Source organism: Ursus americanus, chromosome 7 (genome assembly GCF_024610735.1).
Source record: "Ursus americanus isolate L20-20 chromosome 7, mUrsAme1.1.p, whole genome shotgun sequence".
Classification (NCBI taxonomy): domain Eukaryota; kingdom Metazoa; phylum Chordata; class Mammalia; order Carnivora; family Ursidae; genus Ursus; species Ursus americanus.
In genome coordinates, this window is record NC_142133.1 from 7,879,111 (window position 1) to 7,906,466 (window position 27,356).

At 41.8% G+C, this 27,356-nt stretch overlaps 1 protein-coding gene and 1 pseudogene across 4 annotated transcripts in view; both read right to left on the bottom strand.

Moving 5' to 3' along the window:
- Nucleotides 1-490: 490 nt before the first annotated feature.
- IL18R1 (interleukin 18 receptor 1) overlaps nucleotides 491-27,356 on the bottom strand; it is a 35,211-nt gene continuing 8,345 nt past the window's right edge. For 2 of the 4 annotated variants that reach the window (XM_045771767.2, XM_087863244.1), the window contains exons 3-11: nucleotides 23,508-23,751; nucleotides 19,166-19,331; nucleotides 16,051-16,201; nucleotides 14,148-14,210; nucleotides 10,892-11,012; nucleotides 9,144-9,283; nucleotides 7,825-7,986; nucleotides 3,188-3,346; nucleotides 491-1,221 (exon numbers count right to left, since the gene is read on the bottom strand). In XM_045771767.2, coding sequence (XP_045627723.1) covers nucleotides 866-1,221; nucleotides 3,188-3,346; nucleotides 7,825-7,986; nucleotides 9,144-9,283; nucleotides 10,892-11,012; nucleotides 14,148-14,210; nucleotides 16,051-16,201; nucleotides 19,166-19,331; nucleotides 23,508-23,751 — 1,562 coding nt within the window. In that variant the 3' untranslated portion in view covers nucleotides 491-865. The remainder of the gene's footprint in view (nucleotides 1,222-3,187; nucleotides 3,347-7,824; nucleotides 7,987-9,143; nucleotides 9,284-10,891; nucleotides 11,013-14,147; nucleotides 14,211-16,050; nucleotides 16,202-19,165; nucleotides 19,332-23,507; nucleotides 23,752-27,356) is intronic. The other 2 variants (XM_045771769.2, XM_087863245.1) reach the window with 2 other exon arrangements.
- LOC123776088 (small nucleolar RNA U3) lies at nucleotides 12,959-13,028 on the bottom strand (annotated as a pseudogene).

The following is a 27,356-nucleotide window of genomic DNA, read 5'->3' on the forward strand; positions in this document are numbered from 1 at the left end:
AAAGGCATTTTAAATATGTCATTTTTTACAAATGAAGCAAGTAACTATCGTTATTTTGCTGTGCCTAATGGATAATAGTGACTAATGGGTAATAAGGATGATATGATCTGGCACCCATCCTGTCTATAAACATTCTTGTTAAAGCAACAAAAGTTTTGGACCATTTTAAAAGAACCCAGAGAATTCAAATGTGTGCCTCATATGAAAGATAAAACAGTTGGAGGAAGTTCCCTCCAAACAGGCCCGATTAAGCAAGCCCTGTGCAGTGCTTTAGGGGGCTTCCAATAACTGGGCCTGCAGCTGTGGCCGGGACACATTAAACGTGTCCTGAGGCCGAGGCCCTGTCACACCTCGGTCCCCTATGCACACCAGCCCTCTGCCCCGTCCCAGGCACTGTCCATGGTGCTTAGAGGCAGGCCGCACTGTGGGAGAGCGAAGGCACCATTCCTGCTCTTACATCACCTACTGGATCATAGAAAATGCCGCTTCATGAACTTAAAATCCTTTAATTCAATCATTAGCATGAAAAACGTAAAGATGTGCCCTTTTTATAAGGCCTAAGGTATCGTGCCCAGCTTCACAGTGGCTGAACATGGATTGAGAATGAGCCCCTGTAGCCGGTTGTGGAGGAGGGAGAAACAGGAGATCCATCGCTTTGGAATCCCAGGTTCCTCTGGGAGCACATGACCACAGCTCAATGTTCAGTCTTATCTCTGGCAACCTAATGACGACTGTCATCTTTAAACCGTAAGTAGGATTTTCAGAGAGGTAAATAGTTTTAGTAAGTTCTCTTTGTAAAAAACAGGCTTGTCCACTTCAGGTCCAGAGGGTGAGAGTTCTTGCCTACGTTCAGCTTTCCTAAAGATCAGGACCGTGAAAGAACAGGCAAGACCTCAGATTCAGCCCCGCATGGCTTGACCATTTTTGCAGGCATCAGATAAAGAAGATTTTTCCAGAACCTTGAGTTATACGATGGAGGTTTATCAGCATTCCACTTCAGAACTCTGTGAGATTTCAAAAGCTGTAGTGATTGGGGAAAGAATGTGAAGTCACTGACAGGTGTAAATTCAATTAAGATGATTTTAATTTTCCTTTCTACCAGTGCTTCATGGAGTCCACTTTCAAGTTCATACCTGACTTCATTAGACATGTAGCTTTTACTTAGAACAATGATCAGTCTTCGACTTTTTTCTATCAGTGAGTGGATTTCATCAACAATAGCTGAAAATGCAAGATGTGGCATAGTCATTAAAGAGAACTAAAAGGGCAGACAGGAAACGAAATTCATTTTGCACGGTCCAATTTTGTATTAGTTAACTCTACTTCACTAGTAAGTTTTTCAAGACAAACCACTATTCTCAACTTTATACACCTGTTAAAAACAATCATCTAGGTAACAGCAATAATGAACACTTGGCGCTTACTCTGCGCCAAACCCTCTTCTAGATGTTTTATGTATATCAACTCATTAAAGCATCACAAGGACCCTATGAAGAAAGTATCATTATCACCACCGTTTTACAGATGAGGAAGCCGAAGTAAGGGTGGTTAAGTAACTCGCCCAGAGTCACACGGCCAGTAAATGGCAGAATCAGAATCAGGACCTAGGCAGTCTGCTTCTGGAGTCCCGTGATGCTATCTTGCCTCTCCGCAGGCAGGGAGGACCACACTGAAATTCGAATTTAAAGATTATATATATATATATATATATATATATATATCCCCCACCATGATTCCAGACCGGAAGTTGTCAAACTTTCTGTAAAGGGCCAGAGAGTGACTATGTAGACATTGTGTTACCCATTTCTGCTATTTAGCTCAAAGGCAGCCACAGACAACACACAAACAAACAGTGCGTTGCTGTGTTTCTACAAGGCTGATAGCCTGGATTTGACCCACGGGTGATTGACTGTCAACTTCTGTCAACTACCCCTTCTCCAATAGAGGTTTTGATCCCAACTATTTACAATTAAATATACAGTCTTTATTTTCATTTGAGAACAAAGAAGAAATCTATTTTATTAATTTATTTATTTATTTATTTATTTATTTATTAAAAAGTAGTATATTATCTCCTTCTAACTGGTAGTATTTTCCCTTTCTCATTTGTAATCTAGGAGGGAAAAAAAAACCACAGCTATTCCTTATTTACTGCTATGTCTTCCATGCCCAGCTCAGAATTCGGCCCGAGGCTGGCACTCAGTGTATGCTGGCTGAGTGAATGATGGTGGCGGTAGAAACACGTATATTGTATCTTTGGTAATGCATCAGCACCCAAAGTATTCTGACACCAGATTTCAAATATTTGCTCTGGAAGACTTCAGAGAAAATATGCACGTGTTACTAAATTTCTTGGCTTCGAACTGGAATTTGCTTCAATATATCTTTTTTTGTTTGTTTGTTTGTTTGTTTTAAATATTTTATTTATTTATTTGACAGAGATAGAGAGAGCCAGCGAGAGAGGGAACACAAGCAGGGGGAGTGGGAGAGGAAGAAGTAGGCCCACAGCGGAGGAGCCTGATGTGGGGCTCGATCCCATAACGCTGGGATCACGCCCTGAGCCGAAGGCAGACGCCCAACCGCTGTGCCACCCAGGCGCCCCACTTCAATATATCTTTTATGGTCATTTGTATTCAGATACTGAATTGCGTAACTAAAATCCAACATGTATCACCAGTCTCCCTTAATTTATCCTTTTCCGACTCTCCTGTCCTCTACTGTAATTTTCATACCAGGGTCAACCCACTAAAGAACAAGTATTTTCTGGTAAGAATGAATCATGTTTATAGTCCTGAGGATCACGCATTAAATTAGGAACAGGTCCTGTTGTACAAAATATTACCAAGAGGGGTATTCCTACTGTGGGGCGTTTCCAGATAAATGCCTCAGGACAATGCCGATTCTGGGTCTGGTTCTGAAAGTGGAATGTCCTTTCCCCAAAGGTTCGGAGAACTAGGAAGCACGACGAAGAGCCCGGACCCCAGAGAGGCCACTCTAAGAAGCAGTCTAGTTGGCTTGTTTTCTCACTATCGAGTATACTGATTTAGCTGATTATTTCCGGTTTAAAGGGTCATGTTCATTCGTTTGTTTTTAAGCGAAACAGGATTACCTTTTGTAAGGCTGCACTATTCGGCTTTTAAAAAGAAAATCTTTCCCCTAGTTTTCTATCTGGTATTCCCTTTCTTACCTCCTCCAGGGACTACATCCCTTTCAAATATGCATAATTTATACCCAAAGTGTTTCTCCAACACCCTGGGCAAAATCTCCACAGCAAAGGTGTGCTCTTCTCCATTCTCGGGTCCACATTCTTTCAGGTAAGACACGAAAGCATCGTATGTTTTCCCATCTAGGAAATAAGGTTTACTCTTTTAATTACAGTGCAAATAAAAGTTTAAGTACAAATTTGGGTGAAAGTCGTGACAAATGGGAGCAGAACCATTGTAAAGGAAAACATTAAATAAAACACCCTCCTGTCTAGACTCCTCGAATCATCCCCATTAAATATGTGCAGTCCCTTGTACATCGTTAGGGCTCAATGAAGCCCTTCAAAAAAAGAATACAGAAAGTATTTCTGCTAGAAAACCAATTTAAAAATAGAACAAGAATGTTTAAACAGGTAACTTGTGAGGTCCATCAAATATTTTTTGGTTCTATGATTCTTTTTAGGCATTATTCTTTATCTCTGATTTTTTAAGTTGTCAAAGACAAGAAATAAATTCACCTATTATTAAAGACAAAAAAATAGCCTCCACAAACCTAAACGCTAATCAAGCACCCAATTAGCAAATTGTTTTTTAAGCACGTACATTAAGACTCTCACTGTTTGACTCCATAGAGGGATGGGGAGAACCACAAGCATGAAGATCCAGGAACTAAAGGAATCTAAAGGCAATAAAAGGTCAAGGAGCCCAGCTATCTCCTTGCTGCCGGAGTGGAAAGCAAATCTCACCTTGACTTTCTCGTATCAGCTACTTCTACCAACATCTTAATATGCCTACGCTCAAAATGACCCACTGGAAAGCGAAGACAGAAACAAAGCTGAGTTTACACTGGTGAGAGGGAAGAAACAATAGAGGTGATTTAAACACCACGCTATCACAATATTTAAAAATATTATATGCTCCTCGAAGCCAATATAAAAACTTCCGGTCTGTTGAAAGGTTTTCATTGATAATAACATCTGCTCTTATTTAATTCCTGATAATGAAGCAGTGTTTAGGAGGCTAACGGGACAAAGTCAAGTCGAAAGAGTTACCTAAATAACAAAGACCATTGTACTAACCGGGTAACTACAAAACTGTATCACCTCTCTCTTCTACCTTCACCCAACCTATCAGAGAAGACAAAGCAGCCAAATGCAACAACTTGAAAACGTTTATAAATAACACATTTACAGAAGCGAGACTGTTACAAAACAGCAAAACAAACAGAATCAATGTGATCAGAAACCAAAGAGTGATCTCTAGGGAACACGCTTGCTGAAAAAAGGAAATTTTGAGTTAGGTCCTAAATGATACAATTGATGCTAACTGGGATTGGTAGAGGTAGAAGGGGAAGTGGGCGGGGGGGGATGGTCTATCCCTATCCCGTGATAACTGGTTAGATGGTACAGGGGTTGGATTTATCCTTGCCTGTACTATTGGGATTATGAATTTGCTACTGAGCTGAAAGCAAAATATTATTGGATCCTTTATTAAAATCTAATAGGACAAAACCATTCTAGGTCCATGTTCTTTGTGGTGCCATATCACGTATGCTCAACAATTCAGCCCCTAATCTTCAGCGGCACCCAGGCTCACAAAACAACACTTTCTGTTTCTGGCAAAGCTCCTTCAATTCTACCTAGAGCATTCAGCTCCAGCAGTTCAAGTGCGAACCTATTGTTGATGGAAAGCAATTGCTTTGCAGAATTTCATGCATACAAAAGCAAGGACATTTTGGTAAAATCTGCAGAATTCACATTCATGTCGAAGGTCGAAAAAGTTGGTAAAAACAGAGCCAGTTCCTAATTTAATCAGTAAGTGGGTCTCCCGAGTAATTCTGTTAGATGGCTGTGAAATACAGCTACTTAATAGTGTAAGACATGGTGCTTACACTCGCAGTCATTATGTCAGTGATTAAAACAGGCACCAAGAAAGATGTAAGAAATAATAAGTACATTTTTTAAAGGGTACTTTTTTGGGGGGAATCACAATGTTACTAATTGCAATAAACCAGGCAGACCATTCAGTCAAATTTATATGGTGATGGACAAATAATATAGCTTTACTCTTACCCACGAGAAATGAAAAATGGTTTTTTAAACTACTGATTAATTTTCAAATGCCTAATTTCAAGCAATTCTCTTCTTGGTTTAGCAAATCTTGTAATTTATATTACAATTTACTTTACACCCAGGTCATTGAATGGCTTGGGGCTTTGATATCTGACAAAGTGAAGGGTTTAAGATAAGGTATTTGGAGGCTAACAATAATTATTTTGGATTCTGTATGAGCGAAACCCTCACGTGAGTGGGGATTTAGGACTTTAAGGAGTCAGGCTAGCGCTTCTCAAACTGTGTTTGGCGAATGCCCGTGTTTTCATTTAATTTGACTGGTTTGGGTTGATTGGTTTCTTTCATTTCCAATCCTTCAAAAACCAATACTAAAAACATTCCTGGATATTGCAGCAATATCGAATTGCTATGAAAGTTTTCGTTTTTGTACTTATGTCTCTCTTTCTGCTTTTTTCATGACTGATCCCTGTCACGGGGCACGCTTGCTAATGCATTGCCACACTGGGAGGCAGGAAGTGCGAACTGAAAAAATTATCTGTGACTTGGGTCAAACACAGCAGAGAGGAGAAAAAAACCTTCTTTCAAGATAGAAAGATATTAGTGAATGCCCATTTTGAGATATGTTCTGGTCCGTGCAAGTAGAGACCTGTTCAAAAAGTACCAAAAATAGACCTCTTGGTTGTAGCATTTCTCTCCATCCCCCAAACTGCATACACACGCAGGCTCAAAGCTGAATGAATTAGCTTTGTTAATTTGATATTATTAACTAAAAGCTGTAAAAATGTGAATCATGAGTCTAGAACAATCTCACAGGAAGAACATGAGACTTCTTTCATAACTTGAGGTCAGGAGGGTCTTTCTATTTGTGACCACAAATCTAGAAACCATAAAAGGATAAACTTGAGTGCATTAAAAATAAATCTTCCACAATGATAAAAATGTACACCTGAAACTAATATAACGCTGTGTCAATTATACTTTAAGAATAATTTAAAAAATCTTCCACATATCACACTTCTCTAAGCAAAGTCAGAAGACAAATTACGATCTGGGAACAATATTTTCATTTCATATTATAGACAATAGACTAACCTCCTTAAAATATAAATAGCTCCTAGAAATAAACAAGAAAAAAAAAGGGCCAACAATCCAATAGAAAAATAGCAAAGGATATGAATGGGTACTTTGAGAAAGTAAATACAAATGAGCCTTAAACAAATGAAAAATTACTATGCTCTTGCATAGTAAGCGAAATGCAAATGAAAACTACACTGAGATGTAACTTTTTACCTATCAGATTGGCACATAGCCAAAAGGTTGTGGGTAAGGCCATGGGAAAAGAGTTACCCCCATTCTTTGAAGGTGGTAGGAGTGTAGTAGTAGGGAGGGCAAACTGGCAATGTCTATCCAATTAACAACTGTATCTACCCTTTAATATTGCCAGCAATTCCACTTCGGGGGATCTTTCCTTCAGTTGCACTGCACCGATGAAACAATGACTCTACAAAACTCTCTGTCACATCATTCCTGTAATAACGAAAGGTCGTGCATAACCCAAAAGGTGACCAAACAAACAGGGATACATCTGCAGACATAAAACACTGTACAACTCTAACAAATAGGAGGCTTTATGAACGGATACGAAGTGCATCCGAGGCATAGCAAAGCCAAGTTCGGTGTACATAATTCGCCAAGATTTGTTTTTAACACAGGAGTGGAATTTGACCCTATGTTCATATGTGTTTGGATATACTATCAGTGGCAGATGAAGTGGGGAACACAAACAAGGGACAGGCTGACAGGGCGATTTTGTACTGTATCATTTATTAGACTTTCGCCATTTTAAACTATACACACAGACACACACACACAGAGACACATACACACACACACACAGCAAGTGCAATGGATTAGACTGATTTTTTTACTTCAAGAATTATCTTTTTTATTAAAATATAGTTGACACAATTCAGCAATTGTCTGGAAACCTGAGGACTTCTTCAAGTTACCTTTAAAAATAGAGAAACTGAGACACAGAGTCACCAGACAGAAACAGCTGTAGAGAAAAACACGGATCTAGGAAGCTAGAACCCAGATCATTTGGCTTCTAGTTCAGGGTTCTTGCAGATACAACAGGCAGTCTCCTTTGTCAGGTCAAAATAATGAACCATAATACAATTCAATTCTATTTAAATGAAGTTTATTGAATGTGCACTTTGTATGAGGTCCCCAGATTGTGTGTGAATAATGACAGCCCCTGGGCACAAGCATCTCACAATGCATTTAGGAGGACATGACATACATGTAAAAAACAATTAACAATTGCTTGGCAAACAATTTCTGGCAACATACAAGTAAGCACGAAAAAAGATGATACTAGACAACGTTCGTGATGGATGATACGTTCAAATCAATTTTTCCTATGGAAAACCTCTATCACACTTGAAGACAACAATAGAATCAAAAATGAAATGAAGATTAATGTTTCTTTATTTGTTCTCTTAATGAAACCATTAGATAAGAAATCCCAGTATTACGATATTCGTTACCTGTTAATGTTTCATCTTTTCTCATGAAATGTCTATAAAATAGGGCCAAGTCAACTCTATAAATGACACCTATAACCACGAGGCACACAACTACCACTGAGATCAGAACAGCTACGATCATTCCTCTGGTGAAGACGTAGCCTGGGATATCGACCATATCTTCTAGAAAGAAAAAGAAAATGGGAATAATAAGTGAAAGTCAGTTTACCAGTGCCATCCACCATCACACCATGGCTGTCAGTGCTTACAATGAACACCAATCCAGCTGTCTACCCAACACATCCCATCGACTTAGTCCACACTCCTGCCTTTAGTCCAGAGTACTGATCTTTCTACTCCAATTTTTAAAGAATAAAAATGTGTACAAGGATATTCAGAGACAAGAACTGAAAACATTGTGATATAGCCTATCCCTGCTTGGGGAAGGCAAGTCTCTAGGGTGATACGATACCAGGGTGAAATGCAGAGGGACCCAAGCCTACGTCTCAGATAGTATGTTGTGAACATAAATGGAACTGCATTGTCTTGAGAGAGCGAGTGCTGACCTGAGATCGTCTGGGCTCTCTGCCTGGCTCCATCACTTATTCTGTGTCCATCACTGATCTCCTTAACTCTTAGTGTCTTCATCCATAATATGAAGCCACTTCTGAGCAGCTACTGGGCCAATGGCCCTGGGTTGTACTGTATTGGCGGTGGATGGAGGGGGATGGCTCTGGAATGCTCCATCAGGTAGGCAATGAAAAACTTTAGGAGTCCACTGATGTGAGCCAGCAAGTGCCCACCTGCTAGGTGCAGGGATGGGTTCAAGGAAGGGAGGCCTTGGTTAATCTCTGTTGAATGAATGACCACAGCCACGGGCCCCCCGTGCCCAGTGCCCAGCTCAGGTAGGCTGGAGACGGCAGTACACCGAGTATCATGGCCTCATCCTACACCGAGCTGCAAGCTTATCTCCCATTGTTGTGGGTGTGCTGGAGCTGCCTGCCTGCCCCACAACACCCAGCCACATATCTCTGCTCCAGGCTGCATCTGCTTCCCTGTCCAGGGCCCCTGGTTTCTACCTGGGTCTGCAATATGATTGAGAATGAAAGACTAGAGTTCGTGTTTTCCTTCTCTGCATGAAATCAATGCACAGGAGACTCCAGCAGGGGACCGAGCCCCAGTTTAGCCCAAATACTTGTGACACAAGGTAAACCATTTCACCTCTCGGAAGCTTGCTTCCTGGGCTGTAAAATGAAGGAGTGGTGATCTTTGGGGGAGGGGGTCTCTCAGCAGCAACGTTCTAAGCTTCCACAAACTTCCAAAATAAAAGTTTCTCATACCTTTTTTCACCAAGACAAAGCTTATGGTGTCTGTGCCTCCCTCGCTGGCCACAGCGCAATTGTATGAAAAGTTCAGATTTTTTTCATTAATATTCTCAATTCTCAATATTCTTGATGCATACAATTTGCCATCTGGAGTCCTGTAAAAGAGGAACTAATCCAGTGATAGGCTTTGGTCATTGCCAGCAACATGACCCACAAAAGAGGAATTCATATATGCAAATACACAAAAGCACTGGATCTGTTGGCTCCGGGGAGCCCTCCCTTTCTGATGGGTACTCAGAGTCCGGGCCACCATGAACCTCAGCTCTTCCAGGGAGCCTCAGGGCAGACAGAAACGGCGTCCTGAGACCACCTGGGGAACCATGCTGTGCACTGCCCAGAATGAAAATGCTGGAAGGAAATGATGTTGAGTTGAAAACACGAGAAAATGTTCTCTCAATTATCTCCCCCTATTTCTCTTCTCCTAACTAGTTAGCGCTCCTCCCACGGGGAGGTCTCCACTGATCGTGACAAGGCTGCCAATGGTTTGGCATAAATATAGATTCCTATCAGGCTTCTCCACGGGATCCTAAAGATCGCTTGTATTTTGTTCAGCATTGAAAATAAACTGAAGAATGACACTATCCAGGGCACCTGGTGGCTCAGTCTGTTGAAGTCAACTCTTGATTTCAGCTCAGGTCATGATCTCAGGGTCCTGGGATACAGCCTTGTGTCGGGCTCTGGGCTCAGTGTGGAGATTCTCTCCCTCTCCCTCGGCTCCTCCCCCTCTCTCTAAAATAAATAAATAAATCTTAAAAAAAAAAGGCACTATTCTCAGACACACCCACAGGCACGTGAGAAATACCAATTAAGCTGCTCAGGGAGTGTCGGAAAATGACTTAGACAACTGCCAGCAGCAAGCTGTCTTTCTCTTCTTACAAGATCCAAGTTATGCTGTCGTTGAAGCAAGGCAACTGCGTGTGGTATCTGCTTCCCCGCCAGTGACAACCCGTGAAAGCCTTCCCCAGGTGGGGTCACTCACCGGCCGCACCCCTCGCAGCAGGTGTTTCTAGTACTTGGGCACGGTGCCCACGGTAGCCTCCAATTGTCTCAGATACATTTTATTTATTTATTTATTTATTTATTTATTTATTTATTTATTTTTAAAGATTTTATTTATTTATGTGACAGAGAGACAGCCAACGAGAGAGGGAACACAAGCAGGGGGAGTGGGAGAGGAAGAAGCAGGCTCCCAGCGGAGGAGCCTGATGTGGGGCTCGATCCCATAATGCTAGGATCACGCCCTGAGCCGAAGGCAGACGCTCAACCACTGTGCCACCCAGGCGCCCCCAAAAGCTACTTTTGTGAGGTGAAGAGAAAAAGCCTCACTGACCCTCTTTTTCTAGCTTAGATCTTGGCAAGAGATTTCTGCAGAACTCGTCAACATAGAGCACAGTAATTATATGTAAATTTCGTTAAAATTTAAACTTAAACATTCAATCACTGCTTCAGGACTCTGGGTTTTTTGTTTGTTTTTTTTAGTTTTTTGTTTTTGCAATGGCACTACTAGATATTTATCCAAAGGATACAAACATATGGATTCAAAGAGGGCAGATGCACCCCAATGTTTTCAGCAGCAATGTCCACAGTAGCCAAACTATGGAAAGAGCCAGATGTCCAGGACTCTGGTGTTTTTTCATATCGTGTATCTACAACAGAATGTGATTTGTATATATCGTGATAAATGATACGTCACATGCACATACCTAGTTCTTGTTATGTTCTCTTCATGTACATTGGGTTCCTTTCCATTTTCTTCCCACACATTCCAATAAACTGCATCCTTTTCATTCGCCAAAGCGGAGCAGTTGAGTTCTACATCTTTCCCTACATAAAAGTTGACAACCAATGTTCTGGTCTTAGAAGCTCAGATTTCCCAAAAGTTTAAAATGAATATAATCAATATATGTTAACCTAATATGTAAAGCAAATACGGTGCTACATTCCAGAAACAAAACAGATATGCCTTGCTTTTAAATTTAAAAAAATGTATAAAGCAGAGAAATTAGGTAGCAATTATAAGTCATCACCAAAATATGAATTGGTTTCTCTTCAAATGTTTATCTTTAAATCAATTATAAAAACGTAGAGTGGCCAGTGGACTTTCTTTTCAACATACGATTTAGTAGGGAGTGTCAGACAACACTCCCATGGCAACTCCTGGAAAAACAAAATGGATAGATCACACAAAACACGAAATTAGCTAAAAATTAAAGACCTCCGGAGTGCAGGGAAAACAAAGAGAAACAGCAGAGCTGGAAACCTGGAAACGCAGCCAGGAAAAAGCCCTCCTGGGGAGAGCTGAGATACCCAGCCATCTTATTCTTGGGAGAAATTTGTTTCAGTTTGTACGGCCTAGAGGGCACCTCACAGAGAACACAGAGCCCAGTGGAAATTCTGACAGCCGCACAGGCTTGCAGAACGAGTGTTGAGAAGGCTGCAAAGGCTGAATGGTCTCTCCTACAGTCTTAGGGTAGTTAGGAGAGAAAGTCCCCCATATAGGAAACGATATGCGACACACGCAGGACTGAAGTCCCCGAGCGCCCCCACCCCCAGCCCCGCATAACTACGCTGCAAGAAATCCTAAGGGAAAGTTTTCAGACTCATGAAAAATTATCCCAGCTGAAAGCAAGGAGTGACAGGAACAAGTGAAGAGCACAAGAAAATACAAATATTTGAGTAAATATATAACACTGTGGGTTACTTAAAGCAATAATAATGCCCATCCTATCATGAGTTTCAGCACATATGCAGGAGAGAAATACGTAAAATCACAGCACAACCTGAAGTAGGAGGGACAAATGAACTGTTGCGAGGTCCTCACATGCCGAAGTGATGAATGTACTGAGACGTGCGCTTGTCTTATTGCAGTCAGACGAGGATACATAATGTAATCTCTAGAACTACTAATGAAGGATACAAAAAGGTATAACTCAAAAGAGAACAAAGCAGATTAAATAAAGGAAAGAAAAAAACTTTATGAATCCAAAGGAAGGGAGGAAAAACAAGAATGAAGAACACGTAAGCCAACTACAAAACAGGCAGCAAGATACGAGGCTTCACGCCAGCCCCATCGGTAATTCATGAAATATAAATGGATCACACACTATACGGACTGGATTTCAAAAAAGATCCAATATTTGCCATCTACGAGAAATGCATTTTATGTGTATTTGAGTTACAAAGAAATGTTAAAAGTTAAAGGATGTAAAAAAGATAGAGCTTGCTAATCTCAAAGAAAAGAAAACGGATATGTCTATCTATTATCAGAGAAAGTAAGCACTCAGGAAAGAAGTGTGATGGATAAAGAGAGAAATTTTATAATGATGAAGTGTCAATTCAACAGGCATCAATTTATACGTGCCCATAAGATAACCTCGGCATATATAAAGCAAAGATTAACAGAACTAAAGCCTACAGAGATAAATTGACCATCGGAGTGGAGATGTTAATATCTCCTGGTATCTCCTGGTAACAGATAAAGACAACACACAAAAGCTTGGTTAAAATATAGACGATCTGAATAATGCGAGTAGTTAACTTCACAGAAGTGATATTTACGGAATGATAAAACCCAAACCCGCAGAAGACATATTTGTTTCAAATGCGCTTGGAACATTCATCAAGACACACCTCCTCCTGGTCCTGAATCAAGTTACTACAAATTTCGTAAGACTGAAAGGATACAGTGTATGATCTTGGACCAGAATGGAATTTAACTGGATATCAATAACAGCAACAACAACAACAACAATAACAACAACAAAAAAACAATTAGAAAATCCTCCAAAGATTTGGAAATTAGTAACAAACTATAGAAATGATCCCTGAAAGTATAGTCTTCAAAGATTTGGAAATTAGGAAGAACAAATAATCCATAGAAGAAAGAAGAAAACACAAGGGAAGTTTGTTTTGTTTTTGTTTTTTTTTAAACATTTGAACCAAATAGTAATGAATATATGGCATACCCGTATTTGTTGGAAACAGCTCAAGTCGTGATTAGAAGGAACTTGAGATTTTAAAATGTATGTGCTACAAGAGAGGTTAACTGAAATTAATCCTCTATGTCTCCATGTTGACAAATGAAAAATGAGGTGCAAATTAAGCCCAAAATGAGAAGAAAGAAATAATAGAACTAAGTTCAGAAATCAATAAAAATCAATAAAAAGCAGGCAAACCACAGCTGCAAATGGCCAAGCATCCGAGATACATTGGGCAGATGCGGTCCCGCAAATGATTGTGACAGGTGCCGGTCCAAAAGCGTGGGCTTAGGAAACAGTTAACAGAAACTTGAACCCTATCTTTGCCACTTTTTATTGGTTTAACAATAGATGAATTATTGAACCCTTTTGGACTTTGGTCATTTAATCCAAAAGATGGGAATAATACCCCTTGGAGTTGTCTGGAGGATTTAATTCAAAGAATATATTTCAATCACCTAATATAAAACATGGTTTAGCATATGTGAATTTCTTCTTTTCCTTCCTTCCTTCCTTCCTTTCCTTTTGGAAAGGAGTTACTTACACGACCGGATGCATTGATTTCCTCAAGCCCTGTCTAGACACATATTAAATGTACCGTCAATTAAGTCCATTGATTCAAAGCCCATTGATTCATCAATCAAATATTCAGACCACAGACTAAGTCTGAATCTCTCACAGAGTTTTCATATTTAAAAGGACCATAAAGACCGTTAGAGAAAAGTCACAGCAGGGTGACCAAAATCCTTTCTAAAAACCATAAGTGGTTCTATAATGTTTTCAACAGACTATTCGGTTTCATCGCCTAAAAATGGCAACATTCAAACAATGACAGGCTTTTCTTCCCTTTGTAACTTTCTTCACTAAACCTGGCACGTATGATGCACACACAATATGGATCGATCACGAATCAGATTTAGCCTTGGAAGACTCAGTTATACCCCCATTCCTAAATGCAGAATATATGTATGTCAAAATATACCTAATTCCACCTTCACGTGGTTAACCTTTGGTCCAAGAAGAACAGGAATTATTTTGCTGCGATCTAAAAGTGAAAGAAGAAAAGAAAAATGTGTCAGCATTGCATCGAGCTTCTCTAAGACAAGTATTTGCTGTAAACGCTTGTAACCGGAGAAAACACACTGATCGGGTTTCCCTCAGCTCCGATCTGTGGCTCCTGCAGCTAAAAGCCAGAGGAAGATGTTCACCAGGGCCCACAAGCCCCCCTGCAGGGCTTAGATGCGAAGTCCCAGGGAACTGCCTTTCTGCTCTGCCTTTATTCCACCTGTCTGCCCTCCTCAACTCCTCAAGGATAGATTTATTGGGCTCAGGGTCTCTACTTGTGCGGTAGGCAAGGCACTTGCTCTCAGGTGTAGACCCTTCCCACGCAAGCACTGAGGGGAACACCCCTTCAGTTCTGTGCTCTGGACACCTCACATGCCTCACATGCCTCACCTTAGTCCTAGCCCTGCAGGGGTGTCCACACCTGCGGGCTCAGCTCTGCCTCTGCTCCTGAGTGACTTCTGACCCTGACTGGAGGCACCTAATGCTCTCTGCCTCGGCCTCCCTCTGAATGCTGTCATACACCCTAGGGCAGCTAGTAACTGCTGAACACTGACAGCATACACTGCACCTGCTATGTGTCAGGTTCTTGTTAGTCGTACGATCAGCACCGGCAACTTTCCTCATGACCGAGACTCTCCCTTCTAGTACAGCCGGTGTTTCCGGGGCATTTACAAGGAATGTACAGAGCAGTCATGACCGGTGCTCAGCAAACTCCTGGGACTTACTGGTGCTCAGCAAACACAATGCCTGCACACAAGAAGTGAAGGGGAGACTGGGGAGCTCTCCTGCACTACGCCTCAACCTACGTAAGCCCTCTCAGGAAGTGTGGTGCTGTAGAGTGAAGGGTAGAGAATGGAGTGGTGAGTGTGTGGGTAAGAACCGGAGAATGAAACTCGCAAAGGGAAACTCCAGGAGAGTCAGCTTTGGTTCCTCTCGGATTGAGACTCTCTGGGCAAGCCTGGAATCCATACAGGCAGACAGCAGGACCCGGGATACCTCCAGAGAAAGAAGGAACTCTCAGGTCTGGAGAATACTGAGGGATAGCCATTGATTCAAGGACAAAGGGGCAAGAGGTGGTTTTGTGGAACATTTCTATTGCTTATTTCTCTGGATCCACGTGCCCCAGACTCCGGAATGTCAGCGGGAGCCCAGCGGGAGAGGTGGTGTAAAAGGACATCTTTACGACTGTGCCACCTACTAAACCTTGAAGTATATCATCGAAAACCCTGAGCACCCCATCCCCGGCATGCCCTCCTGCCCATCCATCATGTTCAACCTCTAAACTCGGCTCGGAGTCTCCTGACTCTGGTCTTCCCCTGGACTCTCTCTGCACCCTCAACACCTCACAGATGAATCCAGTTTCACATACTATGGTACTCCTACGTGGCTTATCGCCTCTCCTGCCCATAATCAAATTCCTCAAGATTAGTACATTACTCACTTCATTTCCTATTTCCCTGCCTCTTTTACCTCCTGATGCTCAGTATGGTTTATTGAATACAGAAACTTCGACGAATGAGTATCTGTTGAGTGAAAGCATACGCTAAACAACAAGAGATTCCATCAATTATTCAAGTGTGAAATAAGAGTGCTGGCTCCTGGGAGGCTCACCTATATAAAGGTCGTTTACTACTCCCTCTAAAAACAATCTATCCAGTGGGGTGAATGATGCCCAAATGATTTGACCCTTAAACATTTGAGCTAGCGATGTGGTCACAATTCCAAGTAAGTTGCCTCTGGATTCCTGTGCTGCATTACAAAGAAAACTCTGTTTTGACAAAGATACATTTGTTTCTTCCTGATTCCAAAATTCCTCTTACCTCCAACTACTGTTACATTGAAGGTTTTGGTGACATTAAATAGGTTTCCATTATAAGGAACAAAAAACACACAGGTGTAATATCCCTGATCTTCAAACTCTGCATTCTTCTGTAAAACTGGGTTTTTATTGTTCTCCATCTTTTCACAGTTCTGTTTTGTTAAAAAAAGAGGAAGAAGAAGAAGAAGAAGAAGAAGAAGAAGAAGAAGAAGAAGAAAAAGCAAGTTAAAATATTTTAAGTAAAAGCAATATCATATAACACCGATTCAAATTTATAAAAGACTTTTATTTAAAAAGGGATATAGAATGAAAACTGGCAATTTCTGAGTTGATGTCCCAGTGATTTGGCCCTGCCTCTGGGGCAACAATGAAACATAGTCCCATTACTGTTATTATTGTTGTTATTAATACGTGCTGGGAAATAGAATATAGGAGGTGCTGTAGCTGCTCCTGTCATTCTCTTTTAATCTCTCCCTTTTACACACAAAGGGAGAGAAGGGTAAAGAGAAAGGGAGAGGGAGAAGGGAGGGAGGGGAGGAAGGATGGAGGCAAAGGAGGAGAGAGAGAGTGAGCGAGCACTACAACAAAAAAATCCTTGCTTGGGTGAAAACTTTTTGCACAACTCTATTTTGTAACACTTTTAGTCTAAATCCATTTATTCAGGACTACCCATCCTGGGGGTGGGTAGCGGAGGTGGAAGCAGAATTACTCAGAGACCTGAGTACCTAGCAGACCACCCACCCCCTTGATGCCTTCTACCAGAAGACAGTGGACTGATCAGAAATGTATCAAGAATATTCAAATCCATAGGCACACACAAACATGTCTCTCCATCACAAATTTCCATATAGGTCACAGGAAGGAATAACAAAAAAGCCACCTTCCTCAATCTAGCCATCAGTCAACCATAGAAGAGGTTCTGAAGTGATCTAAGATTCAGATATGGAAAATGGGAACTAAATTGCTAACCTTGACTATGCTACACAGTTCCTGCAAACACCAACAAGGAGAATGTACTGCCCATAGACCTCTCTCGAAGGTGGCAAAGCTGGCAGCAACTGGGGTTAGGCCCAGAGGGTGCTTAGCATGGGTTTGTAAAGCACTCACATGTGTCCCTCACTTCAGTAAATTGTTTCTGTGTATGTCAAACTTTTATGACCCCAAACTGTTCTTCCTAATGCACATTATATCAAAGACTCTTCATTTTTATTTCCAATCATTTATTTACTGATTTAGCTTCCTTGCTCTCCTCCCCTCAGGTAGGCCATGATCTGTAAATAGGCTGAGCATACTGGACCCTGTGTTTAATCATCTAGCTGGAAACATCCTCAATAGATCTATTTTCTAAATTTAAATATCCACACATTGAGATTTCTTGAAACCTAGTACACCAAACCTCACAAATTTATAGGTACTGTCAAATATTTGCACATTTGACAGGAAATAGAGTCAAGTCAACTCAGGACTGACTCAGACAGTCCTGACTGACTCAGACTTAGGAAACATTTGGATAAGAGCTCTCCTTGAAAAATCCCAAGTAAACAGTGGTGAAGCAAAAATGTGCAAAGAAAAGTTTCTACGAAAGCATCTGTGGCTTCAGCTTTCTGAAGGGCTTCGGTCTGGCTCACTCTCTCATCCAGCTCTTTACAATTTTCATAACGGAGTCACGTTTTTCAGGTTTGTTCTTCTATGGAAGTAATATAATTTGTGTTGGCTGTTTACATGTATGTATGTGTATTATATATGTGTATACTATAAGTTTATATAGGATACATAGGTGAATGTATATGTAATCGCCATAGTTTTGTCTAAAAGAGCTTTTGCAATTCAAGTAAAAGGTACACCAGCTGAAGAAAATAGATAATCCACAAAAGAAGTAATACTAAGGTGCAATACAAATAGAAAAATGTTCAATTTATTATTAAGAAAAGAAATGGGGAACAAACTACTAAAAATCACAGAAATTTTGCGTTCAGATTTTTAAATGTTCGAACGGTATGACTTCACAGTGTGTGGTGGTGGCTGAAAAGAGGGTTTTCAACTAGCACAGCTCCCCGGAGAGGAGTTTAATAATGTGCAGCAAAGTCATAAATGTGCTCATAGCCTTTGATCCAATAATTTTACTTTTAGGGATGTGATTGAAGAATAAAATCGTACATACATCCTAACACTTAGGAGAATGATATTTATTTTAGTCTTGTAAATAATAGTGGAAAGTAGGAAACTAACAAATGCCCCAAACCAGGGGACTAGTTAGACATAATACATAATGGAATGCCATGTTTGGAAGGATGTTTCAAGATGTAGGGGAATAATCACAATATAATTTTTAGTGGATAAAGGAAAAATACAAGCCATTAATATACCATTTTTATTAAAATTTTTTTGAGATATCACTTTTTAAAAGTAGATATTTACACACTTACACACACACACACACACACACACACACACAAATCCCAAAGTCTCTGGCTGGTAGAATTCTGAGTGAGCTCTGCTACCTTCATTGTGCATTTTTCCATCTTCCATTTTTATAAAAGGAACTCGGGTGTTTAGAAAAAAATAGTGTATACACTAGAATTTAAAATTTTAAATATATGTGGCAGAAGAAAATGAAAATCCCTAAGCTACCATTTCTAAAAATCAGTTTGTCAAAAGAGAAGTACAGTGAAGGAGGGGCAAGGAAGAGGAAGCTCTTACCACCTATTAAAGGCTTAATTTGGGGCAGGAGCTCGTCTGAGCAGCCCTGCCGGGGCCCCTTACTCCGATGGGCTGGCGGAGCTGTCGCGGGGTCATGCAGCTTGTATGTGACAAGCATGCTTCACAGCCAACACATCCTCATTTGGGATTTTTGTCTTTTTTTCCTCAAGTCTTAAGTTAAAATATTTTTTTAAAGATTTTTTTTTATTTAAGAGAGGGAGAGGGAGAGCATGGGGGGAGGGGCAGAGAGAGAGGGAGAGTTAGAATCTCAAGCAGACTCCCTGCTGAGCTCGGAGCCAGATGCCTCTGGATCTCCCGGCCCTGAAAGCAGGACCCGAGCTGAAATCAAGAGTCAGACACTTAACCAACTGAGTCACCCAGGTGCCCCTTAAGTTAAAATATTTGAAAAGTGTTACCTTGTACAGTGATATTCTATGGGCCAGTTCTTCATAGTATGGGTGTTTACAGTTTATATGCAAAGATTTTTGAACTTCCACAGTTTTACTAATTAGTTGTTTTTCAGCAAAACAGCTGTGTTTACTTTTTCCAATGACATTTAATTTCCATTCATGTGTATCATTTCTATGAAATAAAGGTTTAAAGATATTTTATAATTAGTAGAGAGACTTTGCAAATAGCAGCTTTTAGTAACCAATCCATCCAATGAAAATCTTCCTTTTTTTTGTATAAAGAGACTCGTTCTCTGATGCCCAGACCCTGCTCTGCCCTATTTTGGTTCAGTGCAGCAAGAAATTTAACAATTGTCATGGGACGAGGGTAAGGGGCAGTGAAAGAGAAAAACCTGAGCGGTCCTACACACCACACACACACACACACACACACACACACACTCTACTACAGACCATATATTATGCGTGTCTGGACAGAAATGTTTAAAACCTCAGTGATCTTTGAAAATGGACAAGTTCTAAGATTCTTAACCCTGAATGGGACAGTAGCAGTGAGTTCATGAGGTCCACAAACTCCTGAACTTGTTTTCTGGAAGTTTGTATACATGCATTGTGTTTTATATTTTCTGGGCAGTTTCTTCCGATCCTCTTCTCTTCCTGTTGAGTAAAGCCAAGTCTGGAGTGGCTACATAGCTATCCCTGCACTGTACCAAGCAAACAGTTTGAATCGGTTTTACTGCTGTTGTTCCTTCTGATTAGAAGCTAGTAATCTCGGGCGCCTGGGTGGCACAGCGGTTAAGCATCTGCCTTCGGCTCAGGGCGTGATTCCCGCGTTATGGGATCGAGCCCCACATCACACTCGTCCGCTATGAGCCTGCTTCTTCCTCTCCCACTCCCCCTGCTTGTGTTCCCTCTCTCACTGGCTGTCTCTATCTCTGCCAAATAAATAAATAAAATCTTAAAAAAAAAAAAAAAAAGAAACTAGTAATCTGCAAGAGGAAACAACTTGAACATAGTTTTTGAAAAGGAGCTTCTAAACAAGGAGATGTCCGCGTCCTGATGTTTGTTTGAACTGCACATGCGATATATGGATCCCCATACTAAACACAACAGATGTGTGTTAAGTTGTCCCGTGTGCCTTTTGTAGCCACCACAGGCTCTTGGAGTCCCCCCGCTAAGCCTACAGCAGCGTGGAAAGGAGACCAGCTCTCCCTGAGCTCCGGGCATGGCACCGCGCATGCGCCACGGGATGGCGCTTTCTCTTACGGGAGCATAGAAAGCTAAACGTCCCATAAAGCTGAGCGCTGGGCCCAAGTTCCTGCACCCGGACAGTGCGGGGGTCAGGACACAAGCACACATCGGTTTGGGGCTAAAGGCCACACACACACACACGTACACACACACACACACACACACACACACACACACACACACACACCCTCTGAGGCAAACAGGATACGTTTCACCAGCGCACCAAATTTGCCCAATACTATGCTCTCACAGTCGAGGTGCGTCTGGCCCCTCCTTTGGGTGCGCATTCATACGAGTTGGGTCCGGGCTGGGCGGAAGTGGTGGGTGCGCCGACAAGCTGCCCTATAGGTTAAAGGCAGTAGGTCAACGGCCATGGAACATAATAGGGCTACGCAGCCCTTGGAAAGGATTCAGAATCCCACTGGCATCATCCTCTTCTCAAGTGTGTCTAATGTTTCCCCGACTTTGGACCCGCTGAGCTGGACAGAGATTTATTTCCAGACCTTTCTGCCCTGTCACTGACAAGGAAGAGAGTACATGCATATTTCCATCTTCTCGGGCCATATTGTTCTCTCCCTCTGCAATCCTCAATTCCTAACAGTAAGTACTGACTGGCAGAATGCCCCCACGTCCCAGCCACTGCACTGGGAATACGGAAGCAAGGGGACACCATCCTAGCTTGAGGAAACTGAAGGCCAGTGTGCAGCTGAGGCCAACTGACACAAAGCTGTCACCATCCCTGTTCTCCTACAAGGACAGCCATTCCGGGTTGCAGGAGCCACTACTGCCACACAAGAGGGAATTTGAAAAGCTCTAGCCCATTCTTGGGAGGCCCTTCCCAGGTCAATCCTGCTGCTTGTCAATCTAGAACATGACTGTAGGATTTCTGTATGTGCTTTTCTCTCTATCTTCGTGCCCTCCCCTCCCCTCTCTCATCGACAACCCCTCCCTCCTGCATCCCCTCCCTTCCGGTGGATTTCCTCCTTAAAATTTGATCTGACTCCAGGATTCAAGTATCAGTCTCCAGAGGCCTTTGATTACTAGCAGAGGACTCCTGAAAAATGAAAAGATTATGGTTCTAATGGACAGATTCCACGTGAAATTACAGAGGCTCCCTCACCTGAATCTTTGCACACACACACACACACACACACGTACACACACACACCCCTCTGAGGCAAACAGGATACGTTTCACCAGCGCACCAAATTTGAAAAACTCCCCATCTTCAATGCCCCTGGGTGTCCAAAACAACCTGTGTCGTTTCCCATTTGGTTCCTTTTTTCTTTTTTTTTCTTTTTTTAAGATTTTATGTATTTATTTGAGAGAGAGAGTAAGAGAGAGTGCACGACCACAAGCTGGGGGAGAGGGAGAAGCAGCCTCCCCGCTTCAGGAAGCCCAATGCAGGGCTCAATCCCAGGACCCCCAGATCATGACCTGAGCCAAAGGCAGACACTGAACTCAACTGACTGAGCCACCCAGGTGCCACCCCCTCCCCACCCAGTGATTTTCAAAACCACTGTCAAGGCCACTCCTCATTCCATCACTTTAGTCTCACGTTATTCCTCAGCCTCCAACACCTTTCGAAGTTCACCACCACAGCCACTGAGCCACCTCGTTTTTCCTGCCCTGGTGGATTTTCTTCCTAGTTCTCCACACCTCTCCGACAGCCTGTCTCTATTTGATGCTTCCACTTTTCTTTTGTAACCCAGGCTGTGTTCTCCACCCTCCGTATCTGAGAGACAGTTAATGCCTTCTGTCCTTGTCTCCAAGCAACGCTTGTGGACAACTGGCTCTTCCACTCAATGGGCAATTCCTGCCCTGTCCGGGGTACTTCCTGCATTTAAATCATGCCTTTATTCAATCCGGATTGGGGAGATTTTTTTTACCCCATTTGTGAGTATTCATTCTACATTAGTGTGAAAAGACCCAGTTGTGACCTACTTCTAGAATCGTCTGTCTCTCTTCAAGGAACACATAAAATTCAAACAGGTCAAAACAAACAACAGGAGAAGAGTTCTTGAATTTCTTTCTGACTCCTGGGAGTTCCTATGTATAGAAACAAACCAAAATGACCTCATTTTGTGCAAAACCACATGAGTGATAACAGGGTTTCACCGTGATGTCTCACTCTGCTCTCAATAGCACTGTTGATAATAATCAGGACCCACCCCAGAAATCTACTACATACGAGAGCACGCCACCGCCGCTCCCTCACCTGGCCCTGAACTATCTTCCCCAGCTCAGCCTCAGATCTCTATAAAAATACACACATACTCACATGCATATGCAGGTACACACAGAGCACCACAAATGTGCCAGATAAACACCATTTCATCAAGACTAATAATCCACCACATAGAACATCGCTTGTCCCAGTTGCTCCTTCCCAGCTCACCAAATAAAGAATAAAGACAACCTAGTTCAGTGAAAATCACGGAAACATTCAGCTGGTTTCTCTCATTTCATAGAATTTATGACTCTTGATTATGATTGTCCAGGCATAGACTATATGGGTCTGTCCCGCAAAGGTCATGCAAAGCCCTTTCTGTGCTCCTCTCTCTCACTGCCCCTGGCTGTAGGTCTGTGATTGGCTGCAAGACCTCTACATCCTTCCCTCACGCTACCACCTGATATTCAACAGACCCTGGAACACTGGACCAGGATGAGTCTACCCCAATTCCAACCCCTCTCTCCAGCCCGAGGATGCCACCGAGGAAGCTGGCATTGCCCCCCTCCACCACATGTTCATTATGGAGTCTTCATTTATTCCATTCGACCAGCAACTCGACACAACAGGAATTTTTTAATGAATTTTAAAATGAATTTCATTTGACACCCACTTATCTTTGGTAAGCATCCCCCAAAAGAAATATTAAGGTAATCTTTGTTAAGATCACTAAGAAGATAAACACAAGCAGATAAAAACAAATATGTAATTTAATTTTTCCGTAATGAAGTATTTATTGCATGTGGTAGGAAGGGTAGGGGAGAGTAAATGCATGGATTATCCTTTCGGACTGCTGTATATCCGATTTGCTGAACTAAGTCCAAGGGCGCTATGAAATATACTAACACAAAGAGAAGCTGTACTCACCCCATTTGGAAAAAGTAAGAGCCACTGTCCTCCAACTCAACTGGCCAAAACTCCAGAACGTAATCGCGCAGAGAAATTCTGGGTGAGCTACTTGAGCGGAGCTCAGTGCGCGCGTGTGGTCCGCTGCCCTTGTACCATCTGATGGCGACTGTTTCATCCTTGCGCTCAGATCCTGATGAGCAATATCTCAGATAGAAAGGTTCCCCTCTGACTGCAGTGATGTTAAAACGTGAAGTACAAGTTTCTTCATAAGATTAGCCACGTAAAAGAAAGGAAAAAAAAAAAAACAGAATGACAAAGGTAAATGTTTTCTTTCCTACCACATGAGGCGAGTAAGCCAGGTGAGTAAGGAAGTCCTGAACAAACTCAACATCTCAGTCTTGTGAGTTCTCATTTAGGGTCAATCTTTCCAACACCAAGAGACAGAGGGTCAATCTTTCCAACACTAGGATGCTCTCAGGGCATAAAGGAAGACAGAATTTCCAACAGGTTTCCCCAAACAGGACAGTACCAAAACTTAACCGACCACAGCTAGAAGACAGATAAATGCAGTGACATCTTTTCAAAGAAAATGTTACACATGAAGGCTTCCTCCTAACGAAAGCCACAGAAGTGACAGTGTTGCCACACCTACCCCACGCATCCCTAGCTGGGGAGTCCCCATGGAAATGAAGACGGAGATCTAGAGGCCTCAGAGTTCCTCCCCTGTCTCACCAGAAGTGTGCTCTCCATCAGTTTCCCTGCCCGTTCCCTGGGCAGGCAGGGGGATGGTGAAGGTGCTTCTATGTGGCTTAGAGTGTGTGGGACTTCATTATCTCTCTGGGTTACCACATGGATCATCAAGAATTGATTAATAATATCACTCCAAATCTAGGTATCTGTTACTTCCCTCCTTGAGTGCTCTTGCAAGCTCGCTCTCTCTGTCCCTTCCTCCCTCTTTCACAATCAACCCACATACTCTGACTCTGGAAACTTCTCTGATCCTTTCAGTTAACAGGGGCATCATTCCCCTCCTTTTGAACTTCTGGTAGTTCAAAGTCAGCCCTCATGGAACCTTTCCATATCCTGTTCTCCAGTGGCTCCAGCGTGCCCTTTTATTTTATTCAAGTATAATTAACATACAGTGTTACGTTAGTTTCAGGTGTGCAACATAATGATTCAACAATTCTATGCATTACTCAGTGCTCACCATGATAAGTGTAGTCACCATACCATGTTATTACAATATTATCGACCATACTCCATATGCTATAGTTTTCATCCCCGTGATTTATTTATTTTATAACTAATTGGAAGTTTGTACTTCTTAATCCCCTTTATGTGTTTCACTCCTCCCCCCACCTCCCTTCCGGCAACCACCAATTTGTCCTCTGTATTTTAAGAGTCTGCATTTGTTTGTTTATTCATTTGTTTTGTTTTTCAGATTCCACATATAAGCAAAATTCTATGGTATTTGTCTATCTCTTTCTGACTTATTCTACTTAGCATAATGCCCTTTAGGTCCGTCCTTGTTGTCCCAAATGGCAAGATCTCATTCTTTTCTGTGGTTGAGTAATATTATACCGTGTGTAAATATATCCACCACGTCGTCTTTATCCATTCATCTATCTATCAATGGACACGGCTGCTTCCACATCGCCGCCGCTGTAATTAATGCTGTGATAAACACAGGGGTGCATGTACCCTTTCTAATTAGTGTGTTTATTTTCTTTGGATAAATACCCAGTAGTGAAATTACTGAATCGTACGGTCTTTCTATTTGTAACTTTTTGAGGAACCTGCGTACTGTTTTCTGCAGGGGCCGCACCAATTTACGTTCCCACCAATAGTGCCCTTCAACTGAATTTTGAGAATGAGAATCCTTAATTTAAGTAGAGCATTTCTCTGAGGGCATGAAGAAAATGCCTTCTCTATAGTTAGGGTCTATTTCTCAAAGCAAATGTCTGGTTTTAACTCGATGTTGTTAACCACAGTGTAAAGAGGAAGTGGCTCAAAAGATAGTATTCTTTGAAAATATGGATGTCAGATCTGCCTCAAAGTACAAGTGTTAATGAACACCAACCTTGTGTTTGGTGGTTGTTATAGAAACTCCATCTTACATTTCACTCCTCAACACAGGACGTGTGATCCATGTGTAGGTGTTGGTGATAGTTTTAACTGACATCCAAAAGGATGGCACGTCAAAAAACGATTTCATTTATTGTCCCATTTCTGGGATATAATATACTTAGAACGAAGGACACAAATCCTACAGTCTGTGCTTTTCTGTCTGGTTTCTTTCCTACATCATCATGTCTCTGACAGGCATCCACGTTACTGCATGGAGCAGTGACTTGTTCTTTTTCTCATAGTCCTCTATATGCAGTTGTGTTCATATTTGACAATGTATCTATTCCATGGTGTTGAACATATGGATTATTTCTAGGTTTCAGCCACTCTTAAAAAACAAAAATACTTCTATAAACACCTGCACCTGTGTGGTGATAGACACATTCACCATTTCTTTGTGGGAGGACTTACCACTTGCAGAAACCTAACCTGGCTTACAGACTTTCCAGGGGTAGATGGTTGAAGTTGAAAGTTCACACTCCCCTGGCAGCTAATGGCTTCAGCCACCTAATCTTATACTTCACAGGATAGGCTTTGTTGATTAGAAATGGTTTTTGATTGGAAAAAAAATGAGTGGAGTTCAAGGTGTATGGACTGCCCAGAGCAGAAACTCCCATTCCTACACGAACAGAGAGTAAGGATCCAATAGGATCAACAACCTACCCCTTTGGAATGATGTCTATGTTTGGAAACGTCTTGAGTTTGAACAGTAAGTAGGATACCGTCATTCAACTTCGACTAGGTTAAATAAATCCTCACATAGAATATTGTCCTGTTTGCCCAGAGTGAACCCTTTATGAAAGGTGCTCTTCAGATACCTAAAAGGACAAAGAGCTGGGACCTTAGTAACCTTATAGAATGGGCTGTGTGGTCATTTTTGAGCCTGAAACATGTTTCATTGTAACTTGGGAGCAAGGTTATCAGTGTATGTCTACAGAGCAAGGTACCCACGACGCACAAGTTCCTGCACCTTGCTTTTTCACTCTGCAGGTTCTAACAGATTAGTCATCTGGCAGCAAGAGGAGCAGATCTCCCTCCTTCCTTTCATCTGGATAGTACGATGTTGCAAAGAATGCAGTTTTCTAATACAAGAGAGTCTGCTGTATTTCTCATCACACCCATCTGGGTAGTAATGGCATTGTTTGGATCTCAACAAAAATGGGCCCACGTAAGTAAATATTGGACTGAAATTATTTGAAAGTATCAATAACTTAAATTCCCTATCTCTTCAGCAGTAATTCTCAAAGTAGGGGATATGGCTCATGTACTGCCTTCTCCTAGAGAACAGATCAAGGCAAATCAATATTTGCGTCCTACCTTCTCCTCCAAAGCATAAGGAAAACTTACTAATCGGTCATGAATCTCTTCTCCAAAGGATCCTGATGGACCCACAGAATCCTTCTCCATAAAAGTCTCCAAGTCATCACTGCTAATCAGGTAAAACTGGTGCCCGCCACCTGATACGAAGCCTGCTCGTTTTCCCCAATCTATGCAGTCTTCCCTATGTACTCCTTCTAACGCGAATATTTCTCTCAAGACCGGTAAGGCATTCCCACTCACTGTCTTCACTACCTAAACAATAAGATGATTCTTGGCCTTCATGTTGGGAGAAAAATAACGTGTAAAACTTCTAAAAATCAATAAGAAAGATGGCTGGGAACTCTTCAGTTTTCAGTAACATAAAGCAGATGTTCATCTCGGACAAATGTAATTTGTTTCCAGATACGATCCTGCTCTCTC